Genomic DNA, 23,799 nt, shown 5'->3' on the forward strand with positions numbered 1-23,799 from the left:
TTATTTAAATCCCTTCAATTAACCTATAATGTAATATTGGTTTCAGAGGTTGAGTTCAGGATTAATCAGTCTTATATAACACCTAGCATTTATTCTATCTCGTTCCCTCCTTAATGTCCATCACCCAGTTACCCCATCCCCCACCCTTTCTCCCTTCCAGCAACCCTTAGTTTGTTCCTATGATGGATAGAGAATTTGTTAAGTTTAAAATGGGTGTTGAGAGTGCACCTGGGTGGCTCAGTTGATTAATGTCTGACTCTTGGTTTCAGCTCAGGTCATGATCTTTGGGAGTGGGATGGAGCCCTATGCTGGGCTTGCCTCCTAGTGCAGAATCTGCTTGAGAATGTCTCTCATAGAGCATGCAATGCTTGACCCTGAGGTTATGATTTTGAGTCCCACGTTGAGCTCTGAGCTTACTTTAAAAACAACAAAAAAGGTTTATTAAAAAAAGTGTGTCCTAAAAATTTCAGGTCATCATAAAAAAACAGAGAATGAGATTATTATCAATGCTAGGAAAGAAAGAAAAAAAGGGAACAAGAAAACATTCTTGATCAAACTTAAAGTAAGAAAGGTTAAAGAAAGAATCCTAAAATAAGAAGGCAAAATAGAAATCACAAAATATATGGTAGAAAGAAATCACAATATAACAGTAGTGACACACACATTATATTGTTCGATTAATATACAGTCTGGACATTTCCTAGTCTGATAGTCCTTGACAATCAGGTTGGGAAAAATAAAGGTTTTATTTTGCTTACCTCTAAGAAGGAAAGCACATGGCTAAAAACATGTATTATTTTGAAATAAAAGGAAAATTGTATTTTATTTATTTTTATATTTAAAGATTTTATTTATTTGAGAGAGAGAGAGAGAGAGAATGAGCAGTGGGAGGGAGAGGGAGAAGGACAAGTAGACTCCCCACTGAACAGGGAACCCATTGTGGGGCTCAATCCCAGAATTTAGGGATTATGACCTGAGCTGAAGGCAGATGATTATGTTCTACATGTCTTTCAAATAAACTTTAAAGTTGTCATAAACCAAATTGGCCCTTGAGAAAATATGATGAAAATCTAAACACAGTTTACAATAAAATGCATTCTACTTAAAATAACTTGTATATCAGCTTGCAGTTTTCATCTGCAAGCAAAGCATGGTGATAATCAGCATATTATTATTACCGCATAAAGAAATCGAAGCTAAAGCTGCTGAGAGCAAAGTAAGATGGGTGTTAAGGCACCTGGCTGGCTTAGTTGGTAGAGCCCTTGACTCTTGATCTCATGGTTGTTAGTTCCAGTTCCCCACTGGGAACAGAGATTCCTTAAATGTAATTTTCAACACGGGGGGGGGGGCAAGATGGCGGAGGAGTAGGGTCCCCAAGTCACCTGTCCCCACCAACTTACCTAGATAACTTTCAAATCATCCCGAGCCCCTATGAATTCGACCTGAGATTTAAAAGAGAGAACAACTGGAACGCTACAGAGAGAAGAGTTTGTGCTTCTAACAAGGTAGGAAGATGGAAAAAAATAAAATAAAAAAGAATCCAGTGGGTGAGGGGCCCCCGCGAGGTGCCGTGCTACGGTGGGGGCGGGCAGCGAGAGCCTCCAGGACAGGAAAGCACAGTCCTGGAGAAGCAGGAACTTTAAAAATCCGCACCGGATTCTTCCCGGAAAGAAAGGGACTTAGCGGGGAACTCGGGCAGAACCGCAGGAGGGGCAGTGGAGCCTCCAGGTAGCCGGGGTCACTAACAGAGGAAGTGAGCCCGGGGGAGAGCGCACCCGCACCACTGGCCCAGCTCGGAAAAGGGCTGGAGCCATGCCCGGCGGGGCCTCGGGAGAAGCTCAGGCGGTGGCTCCGGGGGAGGGGGCTGCGCCCTGCTGCTTTTGGGAGCTGCGCCCCGGGAGCACAATTCTAGCAGCACAGGCCCTGGATCCCAGGGCGCAGGGGGACACAGCCCAGGATCCTGCGTTCTCTCGGGACAGGCAGAGGTGGGGAGGACACAGGACCGTGAGGACTCTCCTGCCGCCCAGTGCCCCTAAGCTATGCAGATCAGCGCCCCCCACCCCCGGGAGCATCCAGAGCAGTGCAGACTGGGAGACTGCGTTAGTTACTGCGGGAACTGACTCCAGAGCTGGAGAGCTGACCGCGGCCAGTGTTCTTGTCCCTCCTGGTGTCACCCTGTGCCTGGGATGGAGTGGGGCTGCCAGGGAACAGGGGCCTCACAGGATAAACAGCTCCTACTGAGCCATGCACCTGGCAGGGGGCAGGGCAGCGCCCCCAGGTGCACACACGTGAGAATCAGCACCGCAGACCCTCCCCCAGAAGATCAGCTGGAAGGACAGGGGAAGAGCAAGTTCTTGACCGAGCAGCGCTGGAAAGCTCCAGGGGAAGTCGAGGGATTTACAGTATATAGAACCAGAGGATACCCCTCCTTGTTTTTTTTTTTGTTTTGTTTTTTCTTTTTTTTTCCTTCATTTTTTTCCAGTACAACTCATTTTTAGCCATTCTGCACTGAGCAAAATGACTAGAAAGAACTCACCACAAAAGAGAGAATCAGAAACAGTACTCTCCGCCGCAGAGAGTACAGAATTTGGATTACAATTCAATGTCAGAAAACCAATTCAGAAGCACAATTATAAAGATACTGGTGGCTCTAGAAAAAAGCATAAAGGATTCAAGAGACTTCATGACTGCAGAATTTAGATCTAATCAGGCTGAAATTTAAAATCAATTAAATAAGATGCAATCCAAACTGGAGGTCCTAACGACAAGGATTAATGAGGTAGAAAAGAGTCAGTGACATGGAAGACAAGTTGATGGCAAGGAAAGAAGCTGAGGAAAGACCATGAGGAAAGGTTAAGGGAAATAAATGACAGCCTCAGAAGGAAAAATCTACATCTAATTGGGGTTCCAGAGGGCGCCAAAAGGGACAGAGGACCAGAAAGCATATTTGAACAAATCATAGCTGAGAACGTCCCTAACTTGGGGAGGGGAACAGGCATTAAGATCCAGAGGATAGGGAGATCCCCCCCTAAAATCAATAAAAACTGTTCAACACCTCGATATTTAATAGTGAAACTTGCAAATTCCAAAGATAAAGAGGAAATCCGTAAAGCAGCAAGAGACAAGAGATCTCTGACTTACATGGGGAGAAATATTAGATTAACAGAAGACCTCTCCACAGAGACCTGGCAGGCCAGAAAGTGCTGGCAGGATATATTCAGGGTCCTAAATGAGAAGATCATGCAGCCAAGAATACTCTATCCAGCAAGGCTCTCATTCAAAATAGAAGGAGAGATAAAGAGCGTCCAAGATAGGCAGAAACTGAAAGAATATGTGACCACCAAACCAGCTCTGCAAGAAATATTAAGGGGGATTCTGTAAAAGAAAGAGGAAGCCCAAAGAAATAAGTCAAAAAAACAAGGGACTGAATGGGTATTATGAAGACACTAAATTCATATATTTCAATAGTTAACTCTGAACGTGAATGGGTTTAATGATCCCATCAAAAGACACAGGGTTTCAGACTGGATAAAAAAGCAAGACCCATCTATTTGCTGTCTACAGGAGACTCATTTTAGACAGAAGGACACCTACAGCCTGAAAATGAAAGGTTGGAGAACCATTTACTATTCAAATGGTCCTTAAAAGAAAGCAGGGGTAGCAATCCTCATATCAGATAACTTAAAGTTTATCCCAAAGATTGTAGTAAGAGATGAAGAGGGACACTATATCATACTTAAAGGATCTATCCAACAAGAGGACCTAACAATCATGAATATTTATGCCCCTAATGTTGGAGCTGCCAAGTATATCAATCAAGTAATAACCAAAGTAAAGACATACTTAGATAATAATACACTTATACTGGGAATCTTCAACATGGCACTTTCTGCAAATGACAGATCTTCTAAGCACAACATCTCCAAAGAAACAAGAGCTTTAAATGATTCACTGGACCTGATGGATTTCACATGTATTACAGAACTTTACATCCAAACGCAAATGAATACACATTCTTCTCAAGTGCACATGGAACTTTCTGCAGAATCGACCACATACTGGGTCACAAATCAGGCCTTTTAAAGAATTTTTTTAATTTTTATTTTTTTAATTTTTATTTTTTTCACAAATCAGGTCTTAACCGATAGCAAAAGACTGGGATTGTCCCCTGCGTATTTTCAGCCCATAATGCTTTGAAACTTGAACTCAATCACAAGAAGAAATTTGGAAGAAATTCAAGCATGTGGAGGTTAAAGACCATCCTGCTAAAAGATGAAAGGGTCAACCAGGAAATTAGAGAAGAATTAAGAAGATTCATAGAAACTAACGAGAATGAAGATACAACCGTTCCAAATCTTTGGGATACAGCAAAAGCAGTCCCGAGAGGGAAATACATCGCAATACAAGCATCCCTCAAAAAACTGGGAAAAACTCAAATACACAAGCTAACCTTGCACCTAAAGGAACTGGAGAAGGAACAGCAAATAAAACCTGCACCCAGCAGAAGAAGAGAGTTAGTAAAGATTCAAGCAGAACTCAATGAAATAAAGACCAGAAGAACTGTAGAACAGATCAACAAAGCCAGGGGTTGGTACTTTGAAAGAATTAATAAGACAGATAAACCATTAGCCAGCCTTATTAAAAACAAAAGAGAAAAGAAGCTAATTAATAAAATCACTAATGAAAAAGGAGAGATCACAACCAATACCCAAGGAAATACAAACGATTTTAAAAACATATTATGAGCAGCTATACACCAATAAATTAGGCAATCTAGAAGAAATGGATGCATTTCTGGAAAACCACAAACTACCAAAACTGGAACAGGAAGAAAAAGAAAACCTGAACAGGCCAATAACCAGGGAAGAAATTGAAGTAGTCATCAAAAACCTCCCAAGACACAAGAGTCCAGGGCCAGATGGCTTCCCAGGGGAATTCTATCAAACGTTTAAAGAAGAAACAATACCTATTCTACTAAAGCTGTTCCGAAAGATAGAAAGGGATGGAATACTTCCAACCTCATTCTATGAGGCCAGCATCGCCTTAATTCCAAAACCAAACAAAGACCCCACCAAAAAGGAGAATTATAGACCAATATCCCTGATGAACACAGATTCAAAAATTCTAAACAAGATACTAGCCAATAGGATCCAACAGTACATTAAGAAGATTATTCACCATGACCAAGTGGGATTTATCCCTGGGATGCAAGGCTGGTTCAACACTCATAAAGCAATCAACGTGATAGATCATATCAACCAGAGGAAAAAAAAAATGATATGATCCTCTCAATAGATGCAGAGAAAGCATTTGACAAAATACAGCATCCATTCCTGATCAAAACTCTTCAGAATGTAGGGATAGAGGGAACATTCCTCAGCATCTTAAAAGCCATCTATGAAAAGCCCACAGCAAATATCATTCTCACTGGGGAAACACTGAGAGCCTTTCCCCTAAGATCAGGAACACGACAGGGATGTCCACTCTCACCACTGCTATTCAACATGTACTAGAAGTCCTAGGCTCAGCAATCAGGAAACAAGAAGAAAAGGCATTGAAGTTGGCAAAGAATAAGTCAAACTCTTCCTCTTTGCAGATGACATGATAGTGTACATAGAAAACCCAAAAGACTCCACCCCAAGATTGCTAGAACTCATACAGCAATTCGGCAGTGTGGCAGGATACAAAATCAATGCACAGAAACCAGTGGCATTTCTCTACACTAACAATGAGACTGAAGAAAGAGAAATTAAGGAGTCAATCCTATTTATAGTTGCAACCAAAAGCATAAGATACCTAGGAATATACCTAACCAAAGAGGTAAAGGATCTATACCCTAAAAACTACAGAACATTTCTGAAAGAAATGGAGGAAGACACAAAGAGATGGAAAGATATTCCATGCTCTTGGACTAGAAGAATTAAAATTGTGAAAATGTTAATGATACCCAGGGCAATTTACACATTTAATTAAATCCTTATCAAAATACCATGGACTTTCTTCAGAAAGTCGAAACAAATCATCTTAAGATTTGTGTGGAATCAGAAAAGACCCCGAATAGCCAGGGGGAATATTGAAAAAGAAAACCAGAACCAGGGGCATCACAATGCCAGATTTCAGGTTGTACTACAAAGCTGTGATCATCAAGACAGTGTGTTACTGGCACAAAAACAAAACATAGATCAATAGAACAGAATAGAGAAACCAGAAATGGGCCCTCAACTCTATGGTCAACTAATATTTGACAAAGCAGGAAAGACTATCCACTGGAAAAAGGACAGTCTCTTCAATAAATGGTGCTGGGAAAATTGGACAGCCATGTGCAGAAGAATAAAACTAGACCATTCTCTTACACCATACACAAAGATAAATTCAAAATGGATGAAAGATCTAAATGTAAGACCAGAATCCATCAGATCCTAGAGGAGAACACAGGCAATACCCTTTTTTAACTTGGCCATAGCAACTTCTTGCAAGATACATCTATGAAGGCAAGGGAAACAAAAGCAAAAATGAACTATTGGTACTTCATCAAGATAACAATCTTCTGCACAGCAAAACAGTCAACAAAACTAAAAGACAACCTACAGAATGGGAGAAGATATTTGCAAATGACAAATCAGATAAAGTGCTAGTATCCAAGATCTATAAAGAACTTACGAAATTCAACAGCAAAGAAACAAACAATCCAATCATGAAATGGGCAAAAGACATGAACAGAAATTTCACAGAGGAAGACATAGACACGGCCAACAAGCACATGAGAAAATGCTCCACATCACTGGCCATCAGGGAAATACAAATCTAAACCACGATGAGATACCACCTCACACCAGTGAGAATGGTGGAATTTCCAAGACAGGAAACAACAAACATTGGAGAGGATGTGGAGAAAGGGGAGCCCTCTTTCAGTGTTGGTGGGAATGTGAACTGGTGCAGCCACTCTGGCAAACTGTGGAGGTTCCTCAAAGAGTTAAAAATAGATCTGCCTTACAACCCAGCAATTGCACTACTGGGGATTTACCACAAAGATACAGATGCAGAGAAACACCGGAACACCTGCACCCCAATGTTTATAGCAGCAATGTCCACAATAGCCAAACTGTGGAAGGAGCCTTGGTGTCCATCGACAGATGAATGGATAAAGAAGATGTGGTCTATGTATACAATGGAGTATTACTCAGCCATTAGAAATGACGAATACCCACCATTTGCTTCAATGTGGATGGAACTGGAGGGTATTATGCTGAGTGAAATAAGTCAATCGGAGAAGGACAAACATTATATGGTCTCATTCATTTGGGGAATATAAAAAATAGTGAAAGGGACTGAAGGGAAAAGGAGAGAAAATGAGTGGGAAATATCAGGGAGGGAGACAGAACATGAGAGACTCCTAACTCTGGGAGATGAACAAGGGGTAGTGGGAGGGGTGGTGGAAGGGAGATTGGGGTGACTGGGTGATGGGCATTGAGGGGGACACTTGATGGGATGAGCACTGGGTGTTATGCTATATGTTGGCAAATTGAAAGCCAATAAAAAATATATGAAAGAAAGAAAGAAAGAAAGAAAGAAAGAAAGAAAGAAAGAAAGAAAGAAGCCAGCAAGCCAGGCATTAATTAGGACAATGACATCCAGATCCTAGCTAATGCTGAAATTTGGATTGCTTTTATTGCTATTTTACATATAAGAAAACTGAGGTTGTTTGACAAAGTTAGTCAAGCTATGATATCAAAATATTAAATATATTTTAATTTTAAAAAGATTTTTAGGGATCCCTGGGTGGCGCAGCAGTTTGGCTCCTGCCTTTGGCCCAGGGCGCGATCCTGGAAACCTGGGATCGAATCCCACATCGGGCTCCCGGTGCATGGAGCCTGCTTCTCCCTCTGCCTGTGTCTCTGCCTCTCTCTCTCTCTCTGTGACTATCATGAATAAATAAATAAAATCTTAAAAAAAAATAAATAAAAAGATTTTTAAAAATTTATTTGACAAAGAGAGAGAGAGAAGAATCAGGGGATGCTGCAGAGGGAGAGGGAGAAGCAGACTCCAGATGAGAAGGGAGACAGATGCCAGTTCTCCATCGCAGGAGCATTAGATTATAAATAACAGGAGATGGACTTTTTGTAAAGAGGAAGTCCCTACTCCTCATCTGACCCAACCTCAGCCTTTTCTGCTGAGCCACCCAGGGATCCCCTGAATAATTTTTTTTTTTTTTTTTTAAAGGTAGTTTCATTGCATTCCACCAGGACCTTGACCTGAGGGCCTCTGGCAGAATGTGTTTGCCCAAACATGTCTGGCTAATAAATTCCCTCCTAACAGATTGGATTGATAAGTATCTAAGTTGACCTTCTCAGAATAAACTCAGGTTGCTGGAGGAAACACAGGCCCTCCCTAGCAAAGGGGGTGCTAACTCTCTCTCACACTGTTCCTTCTCCTAGTAGATGTGGGGCTTCCCTCTCATTTCCCAGGTTAGTGGCTATAATTGGAACCAGCTGTCTCTGCTTAGTCTCTCTGAGGATGGGGACTTACGGAATATTCCCAAGCAGCTGTCAAAACTCCCTTTGTTTTGGACAGATTCCCTGTCTTCCCTGGCCTGCCTGACACGGACTGCCTAATTCCACTTTGGTGGAAAAACAAATGAACACAAATGTGCATCTGCTCATCTGTTGGAGCTGACAGGCTTTAGGACCCAGAATGTTGTTTTTCTGCCTCTGGGCAGCACCCTGCCTCTTCTGCTTCCCCACCTCCTCTTCCTGTTTCTGTACAACCTTAGGTGTGGCCTGTGGACACTGCTCACTGCAGATTTCCCCACCATTTCTCCCAGTGGTACAAATGGACAGTGGGAAACAAATTGATTGACTTCTAAAGGGAATCCAGGTAGAGTATAATTTACTATTTAAACTAATTTCAGCTTTTGGTTTAATTAAAATAAGAAGGTCTTTATCTTTTTTTAAAGAATTTACTTATCTATTCATGAGAGAGAAAAAGAGAGAGAGGCAGAGGCAGAGGGAGACTCCCCTCTGAGCAGGGAGCCTGAAGCGGGACTCGATCCCAGGACCCTGGGATCTGCTCCCGGAATCATGACCTGAGTGGAAAGCAGATACTCAACCAGTGAGCCACCCAGGTGCCCCTAAACATGTCTTTTTTAAAAAAATATTTTTATTATTATTTTTTAAACATGTCTTAAACATGTCTTAAAGTCATCAACATTAGATGTGAATCTTGTGTTCTACCAAGATTTACTGAGGGTCCAATAGCTCATGATCCCTGTGGCCGTTGGTCAGCAAGCAGATAACTTAACAGTGATGGTGAATTATCTGTCTCAAAGTTTTCATGGGTAATTGCCAAGACAGCTTTCAACGTCTTTGGTGACCTGAAACTTAGAAGTTTTGCTCAGATGATAAATTGGGATTGAATTCATTGGAAGGTCTAGGTTTTCTCCAAACAGGATAAAGTACTAGACCATTGATTACCAGATGTAGGCTTGTGATTTTGACTTCTTACTGCAAAAACAACCAAAACAACAACAACAACAAAAACCCCAAATATTTGAATCTGCTTGTAAACATACCTTGTGCTTAAGGGACTCATAAATTTGCCCTCTAAACAGTTTTGGTGTAACAGTTCATATTTAGTTGCTACTTAGTTTCCACTAAGAGTTAAAATTCTACTAAGTGTGATGAAGACTTTCAGAAAGAAGGGAAAGAACTCTGCATGTAGAAAAGTAGGAGATACATAAGCAAGATGTAAGGAATGGGAAAATATTTTTGTTAAAGGCAAAAGAAGGTGATTTTGTCCTAAATAAGACAGATTGTTTGAAAAGAAATGACTTAGACCAAACCTGAATGTGAAGGAAAGTTGTGGAAGGTTTATGAAGGGAAATCTTAGGGAAAGCATTTGATATGTGGTCAGGATGGACTAAGATTAAAATGAATGGATTCTAAAGGTACATCGGTAGAAGATTGAAATTATGTTTTCTCTCTGTTCAAAAGACAAAGTTTTCTTAAATCGTTGGTCTCGTCTTTATAAAATGTAAAAAAAAAAAAGTTGTTTTTTCTTTATCTATCCAGGAAAACCAGTTTCTATATTTTGTCATTTCAGGTCATTGATTACTTAGTTAAAGCTTCTCAGTATTAAAAGAGCTAAGTTTTGCTAACAATTGTCTGACCCTACATATTTGCCTTCGGAATCTTAAGGTCATTTTGGTCAAATAAATAATTAAGTTTTGGCTTTTTATAATGACCTATAATCCTACTTAGGCCCGTGCTTTATAACTTTCTGAGGTTTTTTTTTTTTTTTTTTGAGGTTTTTGTTTTAAGATTTTTAATATTTATTCATGAGACACACAAAGAGAGGCAGAGACATAGACGGAGGGATAAGCAGGCACCCCGCAGGGAGCCCGATGTCATAGTTGGTTCTCAACCACTGATCCCCCAGGTGCCCCATCTGAAGCTTTAAACAAACTTCTCCAAGATTTAAATGATAAACAAAGCAGTTTTGACCAATTAGGCTTGTTTATTTGGTTATGTTAAGGTACTTGGGAAGCACCAAAAACAAATAATGATAAGCCCTAGGTTATATTGTCTGGGTAAATGTAATAACTATTGTTGAGGACAGCCTGGCTGGCTCAGCAGTTTAGCACCGCCTTCAGCCCAAGGTCTGATCCTGGAGTCCCGGGATTGAGTCCCCCGTCGGGCTCCCTTCATGGAGACTGCTTCTCCCTCTGCCTGTGTCTCTGCCTCTCTCTCTCTCTCTCTCTCTCTCTCTCATGAGTAACAAAAAAACAAACAAACAAACAAAAAAACAATTTTTGAGATGATATGCAATTCCTAAAGTTTTAATTTGTTTTGGTAATAAGGTCATCACTTAATATTCTAATAATTAAAATGTTACATGTCTCAAAAATAACTAAGTTTCCTTGCCAGCTATATTGTCACTTCCCATCAGCTCTTTAGCTGTGCCCATTTTTAAATCTTTTCATCATTCATAGTTTTCCTTATTCTCTTATAAAATGAGTTTCGTCTTTAAGAAGATTCATAAAAAGGACTTTTAGGACAAATACAGATGTTTGATATCTTTAATTTTAAACTAAAATGGGTGAGAATTTCCAAAACCAACTAAACGCTGCATTTAAACTGAACAAGAATTAGTAACATGGGACCAAATGAACAAAGAAAATGATTACAGTTTTGGAACTCTTGTTTAAAACATTGCCGATCCTCTGATGTTTGGTCTTTCAGATCAAAGAAACCTTTCTCTGAAGAAACTATGACTTTTACAGAAATGTAATAGTGTAACATTTGTAAACCAACTGAAGCATTTAACTTTTCTCTCTAGCTGAACCCTCTGAAATTCAAAAGGTCTCAGTAAGTATTCTTTCTTCCATGGCATTATAGTCATTTGCATGATTTGAATAAGAATCTATTCTCCTTCTAACAGGACACCATTGGAAACATTGGTTATTTTACCAAGGCTTTGACTAGAATGCCATATTTGAGAGAGACTTGAATAGACTCAGATCTGACCAAATAGCTTTAAGGACCTGAGGTGACTTTATGAAACGTGGAGCCCTAAAGCACCTTGAAACTGTTGGCCTGATACCTCGCATATAAAGCTCCCAGCAGGGACGCCTGGGTGGCTCAGCAGTTGAGTGTCTGCCATCTGCTCAGGGCGTGATCCTGGGGTGTGGGGATTGAGTCTCACTCTGGTCTCCCTGCATGGAGCCTGCTTCTCTCTCTGCCTGTGTCTCTGCCTCTCTCTGTGTGTTTCTCATGAATAAATAAATAAAATCTTGTAAAAAAAAATGGAGTTCCCAGCAGCCTCCACCATGTGAGTAAAGAATGTCACTTCCTGGCAGGTGCAGGAAACTCAGGATACTTTGGGGACCTGGTGAAGAGGAACCTACCCACATCTACAGGTATTGCAGGCATGTCTGATGGCAAGGACTTGGCTTGGCTTCCGGCCGTGAGTGGCTACTACAAGTTCCACCTAGAGATTCCTTATAAAAACTTTCAGCAAAGCAGATTTTAAACGAGCTACATGGCCAGTTGCTGTTCTTGCTGAGCTCATGTAAATAATTGAAGCAAGTAGGTTAAAATTGGACTCGCTTTGCAAACAAATCAGTCTCAAGTTGGCTATCTCTAAAAAGTTGGGTTATTATAGGAGAAATTATGTTTCAGTAACCCACCTTTGTGGATATTAAATCTTAGTTCAGATTGTCTTTAAAAGTGGTTTGCCTAAGCTAGACAACTTGAGGTAAACTTCAGAGTAATTGACACAATAGCTTTGGCTGCCTCTTTGGTGGGACTCTGGGTTACCCTAAGACTACAACACAAAATAAGCAAAACAGTATGTTTACTCAGAGCAGGACTCTAAATGATACTTCCCAGGCACTAGCTGTACTTAACCAAAAATTAAGGGAAGGCACAGAGGGACTTTCTGAAACCACCTTTGATTAGCCACTTTTGATTATCTACAATTGCTACCTCCTCATTTAGGATTCAAGGAGTTTCCTCACGTGTGTTATTTTAACATTGCAGATAACTCTCACAAAGTGTCCCAATTGATAGTCTTGAACAATTAAATAAGATCAAGATAGCCACTGATCTATTTAATGGTGTTGGTAATTGAGGATCTTATCTAAGAGATGTGATCACAATCTGGAGCTTGACATTCATTTTATGCTTGTTCTTTTTCATGTACTGATGCAAGTATCATCTGCTGCCCATCATGACCTCCTGCTCCCCCCCACCCCGGAGCCATACCTCACACCCCCTCTCCCCCGGCCTGGATAGATTCTAACTACCATACAGCATGCTACCTCATTTCAATGGGCAGCAGCCAGAGCGGTCCTGTCTCATACCCTAATGGCAGTTAGGATTACTAAACCAGGGGGAGGAATGAGTCAGGAAAGGGTTAAGTACAGGCAGGGAGAGATAGGGGGCCTCTGACTAGGCTCTGAAACTATTCCTGGCAGGCAGAAGCTCTAAGCCAGAGTGAACAGTAGATATGGGAATGGAGCAGACCACCTGACCCCGGAAGGTTAGGGAGTAGGTTTCTTTGGCGGTTACATTATAATCATAAATGGCAGTTACATTGTAAATGACCACACCTCAAGAAGGAAGTCTCTATGAGCTTTATCAGTAGCCCTTGCTCAATCCAAGAGGGCACAAGAATCTCAAGGCCAGGAGCTTCCTGTCAAGTTCTCAATAAAAGACTGACCCTAAAAATCCTCAGTGGCAAGCCATTTGGGACCACTCTCACTCTAGAGAGCATTTTCTTTCTTTTCTGCTTTCACTTTCACTTAATAAACGTCCACTTTACTTCACCCTTTTGTGTCCACAAGATTCATTCTTGGGCTCCCTGAGATAAACCTCTGCAATTCTGCAATTTTTATATTGTAATGAAGCACGCCGTTATAAGATGATGAACTTAATCAATACGTGTTGTGTATGTTCCGACATGCTCCCCGGGCCTGCCGCTCCCCATCTCTCTCCCTCTGCTCAGGCCTCCCTAGTCCTTGAGACACAGCAATGTTGAAATTGGGCTAATTAATACCCCAAGAATGGCCTCTCAGTATTCAAGCAAAAGGAAGAGTCAAATGTCTTATCAGTTTCAATGGAAGGCTACAAGTGATGATGCTTAATGGGGAAGGCAAGTTGAAAACTGACATGGGCCAAAAACCAAACTTCTTGTGCAAGTTAGCCAAGTTATGAATGCAATGGAAAGTTCTTGAGGGAAAGGAAAAGTGCTACTCCAATGAACACACAGATGACAAGAAAGCAAAGCAAACTTATTGCTGATGTGGAGAAAATTTAATGGTCTGGAAGGAGGAGCAAACCAGCCACAACATTCCCTGGAGCCAAAGCCTCACCCAGAGCAAGGTCCTGATTCTCCTTATTCTCTGAAGGCAGAGAGAGGTGTGGACGCTACAGAGGACACATTCGAACCTCACAGAGGTTGGTTTGTGAGGTTTAAGACACAAAGCCATCTCCATACCTTATAAACTGCAAGGCGGTGTGGGCTAAGTGAAACTGTTCTTCTTTCTCATTTGGTATGTTTTCTTCTCCAGTAGTTTGTCCCACTGTGTTGCTGCAAATTCTTATGTGGATTCCAAATGCCTCCCGGAGCTGTTTCTGTTTATGGGTAGCTGTGTAATTGTTGATTTTCATCAGTGGAATGGGGCTGGGGTCTCCTCTACCGCCATCCTGGTGATCTCACTTCTCTGATCTAGGAGCTATCTCTATATCTAGGAGCTATTCTCTATCACTTGTATTTGCACATAGAGGGTTAGATATGAAATAAAGCAGCATTTAAGGTTTATAATCTTTCTTGGTTTCTCTCCAAAGTGCCAGCATTACTGGAAACAATGCTACCGACGTATTTCTTTTGAACTGGACAATGAACGATTTTGTATATCCCGGACAGATACAACACTAACTTGTATCTTCAGGTTTTTCCAACTTATTTGAATACAATTTCCTTCTTTTTCTGTTCTCAGTGTTAGTAGAGGTGTAATGGAGAGACAGACACACTGGCTGTTAACATGGAAAGAGATACATTAAAGAAAGAGATGCACAGATGCACAAGATGCCATCTGACACGGTGAGAGTATATCTATTAAGCCTTTGAGGGCTCTTGATGGTTTTGATTCTTCTGTATCTCATTATTGTTCCATGAAATACTGAGTACTATGGCTTTCTTCCTTCCTTCCTTTCTTTCTTTCTTTCTTTCTTTCTTTCTTTCTTTTCTTTCTTAAGATTTTATTTATTTATTCATGAGAGACACGAAGAGAGAGGCAGAGACATAGGCAGAGGGAGAAGCAGGCTTCCCGCAGGAAGCCCTCTTTTTTTTTTTTTTTTTTAAATGAAAAGTCTCAGCTTACACTTTTTTTAAAAAACATTTTATTTATGAGAGAGAGAGAGAGAGCAGGAGCCAGGGTGAAGGGCAGAGGGAGAATGAGAAGCAGACACCATGATGAACAGGGAACCCAGTGAGGGGCTGGATCTCAGGACCTTGAGATCACAACCTGAGCTGAAGGCAGATACTTAACTGAGTACCCAGGCACTCCGCTGCTCACAATTTTATGTATTCACTCTTCTCATCATACTTGAAGGGGAAAACCTGCTTAAAGGCACCAAGATGTATTACTTAGACTTCTTGTCTCCATTGTCAGGTAATAAAACCTTGCCTCTGACCACAGTACCTTCAGACCTGAGCACAAGCGACTCTGTGGGTGTTCCTCCAACTCTTTCCCGGATGCCATGGCCATGCTTTTGACGATCTGATGGCATGAGTCAAACTCACTAAGCTGTATCCATGAGTGCTTCAGCTGCTCCTCATCAGCTGCTTTCCAGAGGGTCATGTCTTATCTGTGACCAATTAATGCACATTGTTGCAGAGTCATAGAACTTGCAGTAATAAATCAGTTGGACCAAAGATTCAGCTACTATGACATATGTAAAATCCCCACATGCTAGGGAATTTGGAGGATCACTGAAGTGAGTTATTTTCTTTGGGAGCCTAATGTTTTCTAGCTTGGGTACTAAGTAATATTACCCTTCTATAATTAATCATCACAAGGATTTGTGTCATATCCTTATTTAAAAGTTAGAAGACAGATATTTACCTCAGAGAGTGAAGCACCAATTTTGACATGAATGGAAGTTCTAAGAAATGGCAGTGCCAAGCTGTGGATTCTTATCTCTTTGGTCTCTGGAGTCAGGACAGACTCACCCTAAATAGATACTGCTTTTGGGGAAGTATAATTCATGCAGTGTTGTGCAACTTTATAAAAGTTTCCTCCTTTTTTAGGGCCTCTGAAGGATAGCAGTAGAGTAAGGAACATTCTACAACCCCCATGTTACTGGTACACAATATTGTTATACAAGTTATATGCGAGTCTATAGTGAGTCTTCCCAGGTATTACATATACATTGATGAACATGAAGGGTTAAGAATCAAATGTTGCATGACTCCTGAGGTGAGATCACTGTCTGCTGAGTGGAGAAGGAGAACAGTCAATACAGTGAAATAAGTGAATCCCAGGGTGGACATCAGAGATTGCATCTCTGAAGATGGAGCCTCTGATTTGTTACTTCCACTACATCACAGTGAAGAGACCGTCCCACCATCAAGTTCCTCACACAGAATCCAATGATAACTCCCTTGTGTTTTCCCAGGCCGGGTGAGTGTACCTGTGATGCAAGCACAGTGGACCAGCACTCAGAGAGCACCAAGCTGTCAGATGAAAGCCTGAAGTCCCCGCCCTCTTCTCATGACACAGACATTGATGACATTAATATGTAAGGGATACTATATTTGGGAGTGGGGAGGGGGAGAAGATTTTGGATCTTGTCCTTCTGTCTCATAGAGATTCATGAAAAGCCAAGACATTTAAATTATTTGTTTAAATGCCCACATATTCTTTCTTTTTTGTCACTATAATTTTTTATTTGAGATAGTTTAAGACTCATGGGAAGTAGCAACAAATGTACAAAAGGAGCAAAAATGAACACTCAATACAGATTTTCCAAATGATAATACCCTTTATAAAAATAGTCATTGTCAAAACCAGGAAGTTGACATTGACCCAGTACTATTAATTCGGATTACAAACTTTGTTTCAAGGCAATATTTGACAGCCTGGAAAATATTGCTGACAAGCTCAAGAAATCTTCTGTCCTGCTTTATCTATCCACCTCTTCTCAACGCAATGTTTCCACATAGGGGACCATGGCTAATAGTACTCCATGAAACACTTTATTTGGTTGAACCAATGCCACATACTCCAATGCCAGTCTCTGTTCAATTGGACTGTAGCAGATGATTCTGGTCAGGGCTATCAAGAGAAATCTTGCCACAATAGGCATAATTTCATATCCGGGGTGTCTAATATGGAAACCATTGGCTCTTTGTGGTGTTTGGCCACTTGAAATATGGCTAGTTCAAGTGAGGAACTGATTTTCTACTTTACTTACTTGAAATTTAAGTTTAAATAGGCACACGTGGCTAGTGGCTATCATATTAGAAAGTGTAAGTCTTGGCCCAAGGACACTCCCTGCTCCTAACCCCATCTTGATCCCAGCCAGCCAAGGGAGACCAGAGCCCAGCTCTCCAATATGAAGAAGAAGTCACCTAGCATAGGGCTTTCCTGTTCCACACCTGGATGAGGATCTCCTGTGGAAGAAAATAAGCCTGATATCCATCGTCTCCTTCCCCCCTAGTATTCTCACATGTCCGTCACTGTGAGGAAGCAGGAGGTGGAAGAGGAGCATTAGTACTGCGTGGATTCTTACAGCAAATACATAATCTCCACTGATGTCCTAGAATTTCAATCGATCACAGTAGAGTCCCATTCTCTTGGGCACAAATGATAGGTGAAGGCTGAATATAAGCTAGGAATCTTCTCTTCTTCCTAAGTACTCAATAAGGTCACTTAGGTCCACAGCCTAATACGAAACAAAACCTTCCAGCAAATACTAGGTGTTGAGAAACAACTGATTCTGCTTCCTGGACATGGAGAGAGCAATGTTGAGTGGGACACAGAGATAGGGTTAAATGCATTGTTTTTTGTTTTTTTTTAATTTTTATTTATTTATGATAGTCACAGAGAGAGAGAGAGAGGCAGAGACACAGGCAGAGGGAGAAGCAGGCTCCATGCACCGGGAGCCCGACGTGGGATTCGACCCCGGGTCTCCAGGATTGCGCCCTGGGCCAAAGGCAGGCGCCAAACTGCTGCGCCACCCAGGGATCCCCGGTTAAATGCATTGTAATGAAGGGCTTGAGAGAAGATTCTCCTAAAGACAAAGCATGGGGTCTAGGGCTTTTAACATAAAGTCATGTGGAGAGATTGTCCTGCCACCAGACCTCCATCTGTATTCATAACACAACTTTTGTTTTGTTTTCCAGACAGCATTATGGTGTAAAATTAAGCCTTATTGGTGATGAGATACCTCCGGAGATGCTTTCTAAAAATAAATTTTCAGAGAACCTAAGTCTGCTCCACACTGGTGTTGCACGTCGGTTTCGAAAGGACTTGCATTCCAAGTAAGAAGAATGATTACTTGGAAAAAGGTGATGGTAGTATTGGATTCTGTTCCTGGATATCACAGGGGCACATGAGAATCAGAGAGGTTGGGGTAATTTGCATAGGAATCGGGGAGAATGAACGAGCTTATCCAGTCTTACCAACAAATTCAGAAATTTCTGAATGAGGCAGGTACCTCTTCTTTCAGGAAGGTGTCTTTTTTTTTTTTTATAAAAGATTTTATTTATTCTTGAGAGACAGAGAGAGAGGGAACGAGAGGCAGAGACACAGGCACAGGCACAGGGAGAAGCAGACTCTATGCAGGGAGCCCGACATGGGACTCGGACCTGGGCCTCCAGGATCACGCCCTGGGTCAAAGGCAGCACTAAACCTCTGAGCCACTCAGGCTGCCTTTTTTTTTTTTCCTCAGGAAGGTGTCTTGACAAGCTATACACCAACAGGCAATAACTGATGCAAGGATCACTGTGTCATTGGTTGAGCTGGGAACCAATGCAAATAACCAACTAGGTGTTCTGGGAAACTGGCTGCTGATGAGGCTGAAGGATGGAATGAGGTCCCTGACATGGTGTGCTGGAGAATGTTCAACACCAGCCTCCCTAGGAGAGGGGGGAGAGCCTTTACTTACAGTATTTGCCAATTTCCATGGGGTGACTACTTCCATCATCGTGTATTTCAAAGTACAAACATGATGTCCCTTAATACAGAGTTGGAAATAGTTGTGCAGTAGCCTGTTATTACAGAGTATTTTCCCTACACAGATAACATAATTGTAGATAACTTTAAGAGGGCCAAGGTATAGAGGTGCCTGGCTGGCCCAGTCAGGGAAGCATGCAACTTTTGATCTTGGCACCCTGAGTTCAAGCCCTGGTTGAGTGTAGAGATTAAAAAGAGAAAATTATGTACTTTTAAAAAAAAGCACCGAATATAGTATGATGTAGTAAAATGATTACAAAGGAATGTTTCAGCATTTATTACCTTTGTCAGTGATATCGTCTATCTCTCTCTCTCTCTATCATCTATCTATTTATTTATTTAATTAAAATATTTTATTTATTTATTCATGAGAGACACACAGTCAGAGGCAGAGACATAGAAGAGAGAGAAGCAGGCTCCATGCAGGAAGTCTAATGTAGGACTCGATCCTGGGGCCCCAGGATCACCCTCTGAACCAAAGGCAGAGGCTCAACAACTGAGCCACCCGGGTGTCCCAATATAGTCCATTTAAATGAAAATTTAAATGATTTAATTTATGATTTAATTTTTACTAATAGCCATGTTTAACAACCTACCCACAAAATCCCTGGAAAATTTAACATTCAGATACCATGACCTGGGATGAACTGACTCCCACTCACCAGTGCCTTCCTCCTAAGTTCCACCCTCAGCCACCACTGGACCCCAGTGTGCACAAGCTCCATAAGCAAACAGAAGGCTATGTATTTACCCTCAGCTTGGCATGGGCCTAACATAATCCATGGCTGATTTTGTAGCCTCAGACAGCACCAAGACTCAGGAGGGCAGGTCAAGGTTCTCTCACATGGCTTGCCCAAAACCCTTTTGAGAAAAGAGCCACAGATTCTTTCTTTGAACTCCACTTCTCCTAATGTGTATTCTTTTTAGCCTTAGTCTATGTATCAATTTCTCTGTGAAAATTCCTCTCATGTTCAAGTGAATAGACATATCAAGGAATATAAGGAATCCAGGGATGAAGGATTACATACATACAGCAAGAAATCAAGAGAATCTCAGCAAACGTAAATGAAAGTAGACGACATTTCATGATGCAGTGGCAGCAATCATGCAATAACTACTGTACCCACAGAAATCAGTGCTTTTGTTCCTCTTTCATCACCCCCCTTCTGTGTATTGGGGGATTTTTAAAGCTTCCAAGGTGCAGTCAGTTTGGTCACCACTACTCTGGGGGCATGTATTGCATCCATGAGTCAATTGCTAATTCAGTACTTTTATTCCAACAGTCATCGGACACCAAGGAGTGAGTGAGTGAGTGAGTGTGTGAGTGAGTGAGTGAGTGAGTGAGTTATTTATTTATTTATTTGACCAAATGACCCCAAATGTTTATTTGACTAAATTCTATTTCATACATAAGCATGACAGCCTCCTCTATTAGACTTCAGCAGTTAAGAAAAAAACAAAACAAAATAAAACCAAAAAACCAAGCAGCCTCATCCAGAAAAGTGCAAATGCCAAGGGTGAGGGTCGTCTATAGTCTTACTGCAAGATAAATACACATTTTTTTAAAGCCCCCTCTCCTTCTGGCCATATCAACTTTCAATTCCAACCACTAAATATGACAAATTTTCCAAAAGTCATTTCTTATCTTCTCTGAGATTCTTAAAGCCATCATCATCCACCTCCGTTCGATTTTCCTGAATGACTTTAAGTAGGTCATCTGTAGAGTCTCCCTGAATGATGATTTCATCTTCTTGTGTTACTCAGGCACCACAGGAGAATTTTTCATCTAAAAAATTCTGTTTCTGTTTAACAAAATGTTTTTAGATTTTATTTATTTAAATATCTTTTATTTTTTTAACATGCTGTTACATATCTTTTCCCCCCTGGGAATGTTGGCAATCCTCACGTTTTGTGTCCCGTCTCCTTTTTTCTTTATTTGGCCCTTTCTACCTCTTCTCCTTCTCCTGAATTTCTTCTCTTCTCCTTCCCCACTGTGCCCTGACCCTCACTTATCCAACTTCTTGTTTCCATGATTTTCTCCAGTAAGTTTTGGAAACTCATTTAGGACATTCTTCTCTAAGCACTGTGGACACTTAGCAACATTGGGCACATATGTTCACAGGGCTGTGTTGGTAATGAACAGTCCCACAGTAAAGGACTCAGAGTGGGTAGCATGCCTCTAACTAGCCCATGGGTATAGCCCCCCAGATCTTCTTTACCGTCATGCCCACTGGATTCAGAAAAAATAGCAGTCATCTCACAAAAACCAAGATGGTTACAGAACCCCTCCTCCACTATTGCCAGGTGAAATAACAAATGCCCAATCAGAGCCATTTAAACAAAAGAAGTTAGGTATGAGCACTTTGGATACTAGTATAATAGGAGAAGAGGCAGAATGGTCAAGACACATTTGCCTGGAGAGATCCTCTCTTAGTTCTACTCTCCGTATCCTAGTCATCTCTTTTTTGAGAGTCTAATGGAACTGTTCCTGAGAACATTCTGTGATGATGGAAATGTTCTGGGTGCCCAGGTGGCTCAGTGGTTAAGCGTCTGCCTTCATGCCCAGGTCATGATCCTGGAGTCCTGAGATCAAGTCCCACATCGGGCTCCCTGTATGGAGCCTGCTTCTCCCTCGATCTCTACCAATCTCTCTCTCTGTGTCTTTCATGAATAAATAAGTAAAATCTTAAAAAAAAAAAAAAAAGGAAATGTTCTAGCCTGTGTTAGCCAATATGGTAGCCATTTGCCACATGTAGGTATTAAGCACTTGAAATGTGGATAGTATACTGAGAGCTCAATTTTAATTTAATATCATTGAATTTAATTTTTTTAATTTTTATTTATTTATGATAGTCAGAGAGAGAGAGAGAGAGAGGCAGAGACACAGGCAGAGGGAAAAGCAGGCTGCATGCACCGGGAGCCCGATGATGTGGGATTCAATCCCAGGTCTCCAGGATCGCGCCCTGGGCCAAAGGCAGGCGCCAAACCGCTACACCACCCAGGGATCCCCATTGAATTTAATTTAATTGAAAGTTTAAATGACCCTTTCTGGACCCTTTTGGTGAACTGATAATTTTTTTAAAGAGTTTATTAAGATTTCATTAAGATTTTAAATAATCTCCACACCCGGTGTGGGGCTCAAACTCACGACCCCAAGATCAGGAGCCATATGCTCCATTGATTGTCAGGCACCCCTTGTGAAATGATTTCTAATATTTTTCTTATTTTTGACACTCAAGGGCCCAAACTGCCATGAAATGGATAGCCCGGAAATTGCCACTGAAAAAAGGATCAGGTAAATGTCTAATATAGAGTTGAAGCCAGGCACGTGTGTATTGGGCTGATAGAAATGTCCTGTGGATTTACATGGAGAAGACAATTTGAAGTCCTTTGTGGTGGTGACAATCAAAAGCAATTTTTCTTATCTGTAACACCATCCTCCCTACAACTTAAATGGGAATATGAAGTAGCTGTAACCTCGGATACTATATCTGGAATAGACTCCGTATTCCAAACACTCGATTACGGACATTAAACGCATTGTCTTCTTATTATCCATGGAAACTCTATGAGTGGATCATAGAGCCTCTATTTCAAAGATAAAGAAAGGAACCCAAGGGGTGAGAAATCTCCAGCCACTAGGTGAGGTGTGGCAGCATTGGATTGTGTTTGGGTTCATTTAAAAGGGCCTGCTATCTTTTACCCTAATCCATGCTAAGACTTCAAAAACTGAACAATGTATGATCTTTTGTGACATTTATACTCTGAATGGCTTTGGGCTAGGAAACATTCCTATTGTAAGCGTGTACTAGGGCTGGCCTAGCAAAATAGCCAGTCTAGGGGACTTAAACAACAGAAGGTAATTTTCTCATAGTTCTGGAGGCTAGAAGTCTCAGCTCACCTGCTGACACATTCAGTCTCTGGTGAAGGTTGTCTTCCTGGCTTGTAAGTGGCCACCTTCTCCTGGGGTTCACATGGCCTTTCCTCTATGTATCAAGAAAGAGAGTGAGATAGAAAGATTGGTCTCTCTTCCTCTTCATGTAAAGGACACCAGGACACCAGTCCTATTGGATTAAGTTCTTTCTTATAGCATCTGTTCACCATTAGAACTCTTTTATAGACTCCATTTTCAAAATCAGCACCTAGACCAGCACAAAATTTATCACCATTGGTTGGAAAACTTTACCCAACATGACTGTCCTACATCCTGTCAATACTTGCTCCACCTCTCTGTGCTCATTGCTGGAAACTTTCCCACAGTATGTCAAAGCCATGTGAGATTCAGGAAAACAAGGGCACTGAATTGGCTGTATCTTGATGCTCAGTCCAGCTCCTGAGCTACCAGGCACATGGTGACAGGGTAACCTCATCTGTACTCACCTTAGTAGCTGACGTTGTGTGCTATTTTCTTGAGGTACCCAAATTCAGAGCAGTTCTATAAGGTCAGGTAGCATTAGTCTCTCCATCTTACACAGGAGGAAAAAAACTCAGAGAGTTTAGGTGACTGTTTGAGACTTTTCATTGTTCCTGTGCAAAATCCCAACTCTCTTTGAAATGAGATTCCATCCTTTATAATTCTTGATAAACCGTAAACCAATTTTGTCAGAGCATAGTATATCAGAGACTTCTATTGTCCAAGATACAGATATTTGTTCTACGCCAATCGTCTTCTCCCAGAGCGTGGGCAGTGTGAATGGAATCCAGCAGCGCGTGTGTAGATGGTCTCCAAGCAGTGCTGGGAAGCCTTCCCAGTTGGGTGGTGGAACCGCTCAGGGAACCAGGGGATGGTCTGGGGTGCCTCCAGTTGGATGGTGGTGAACACTACAGTCAACCGGTGTGCTTTTGTGTCTTCAGCTTTTAGGGACTTGCCTTCCTTCACCAGCATCAGATATCAGCTGCTCCTTGGGTCCATGTAGAAATTTAGCTGCTGTGGTGCCTGGCTGAGGCAAATATCACCCCCAGCCAAAGCTGTCCATCTGGGCTTCCTTCTTAAATGTGGGAGTGCAGTTTCAGTAACAACAAAGAACATTCTCATGCCTTCCTTTTCTGGAGTCAAAGAT

The 23,799-nt window shown here is 41.5% G+C and overlaps 1 protein-coding gene across 8 annotated transcripts in view; it reads left to right on the plus strand.

The window, feature by feature from the left end:
• The first annotated feature begins 1,263 nt into the window (after positions 1-1,263).
• The window catches only part of LOC144282999 (caspase recruitment domain-containing protein 8-like), a 32,069-nt gene continuing 9,533 nt past the window's right edge, over positions 1,264-23,799 (plus strand). For 2 of the 8 annotated variants that reach the window (XR_013351392.1, XM_077846648.1), the window contains exons 1-6: positions 1,266-1,505; positions 8,771-8,874; positions 14,498-14,601; positions 16,179-16,301; positions 17,908-18,045; positions 21,979-22,034. Coding sequence is in view for 7 of the 8 variants with exons in the window: in XM_077846648.1 (XP_077702774.1) it covers positions 14,543-14,601; positions 16,179-16,301; positions 17,908-18,045; positions 21,979-22,034 (376 nt within the window). In the remaining variant the exon portion in view is untranslated. Of the gene's footprint in view, positions 1,506-8,770; positions 8,875-11,854; positions 11,915-13,602; positions 14,051-14,497; positions 14,602-16,178; positions 16,302-17,907; positions 18,073-21,978; positions 22,035-23,799 lie in introns of those variants that run through there. The other 6 variants (XM_077846654.1, XM_077846663.1, XM_077846666.1 and 3 more) reach the window with 6 other exon arrangements.

The sequence above is a fragment of the Canis aureus genome, chromosome 1 (assembly GCF_053574225.1).
Source record: "Canis aureus isolate CA01 chromosome 1, VMU_Caureus_v.1.0, whole genome shotgun sequence".
Classification (NCBI taxonomy): Eukaryota; Metazoa; Chordata; class Mammalia; order Carnivora; family Canidae; genus Canis; species Canis aureus.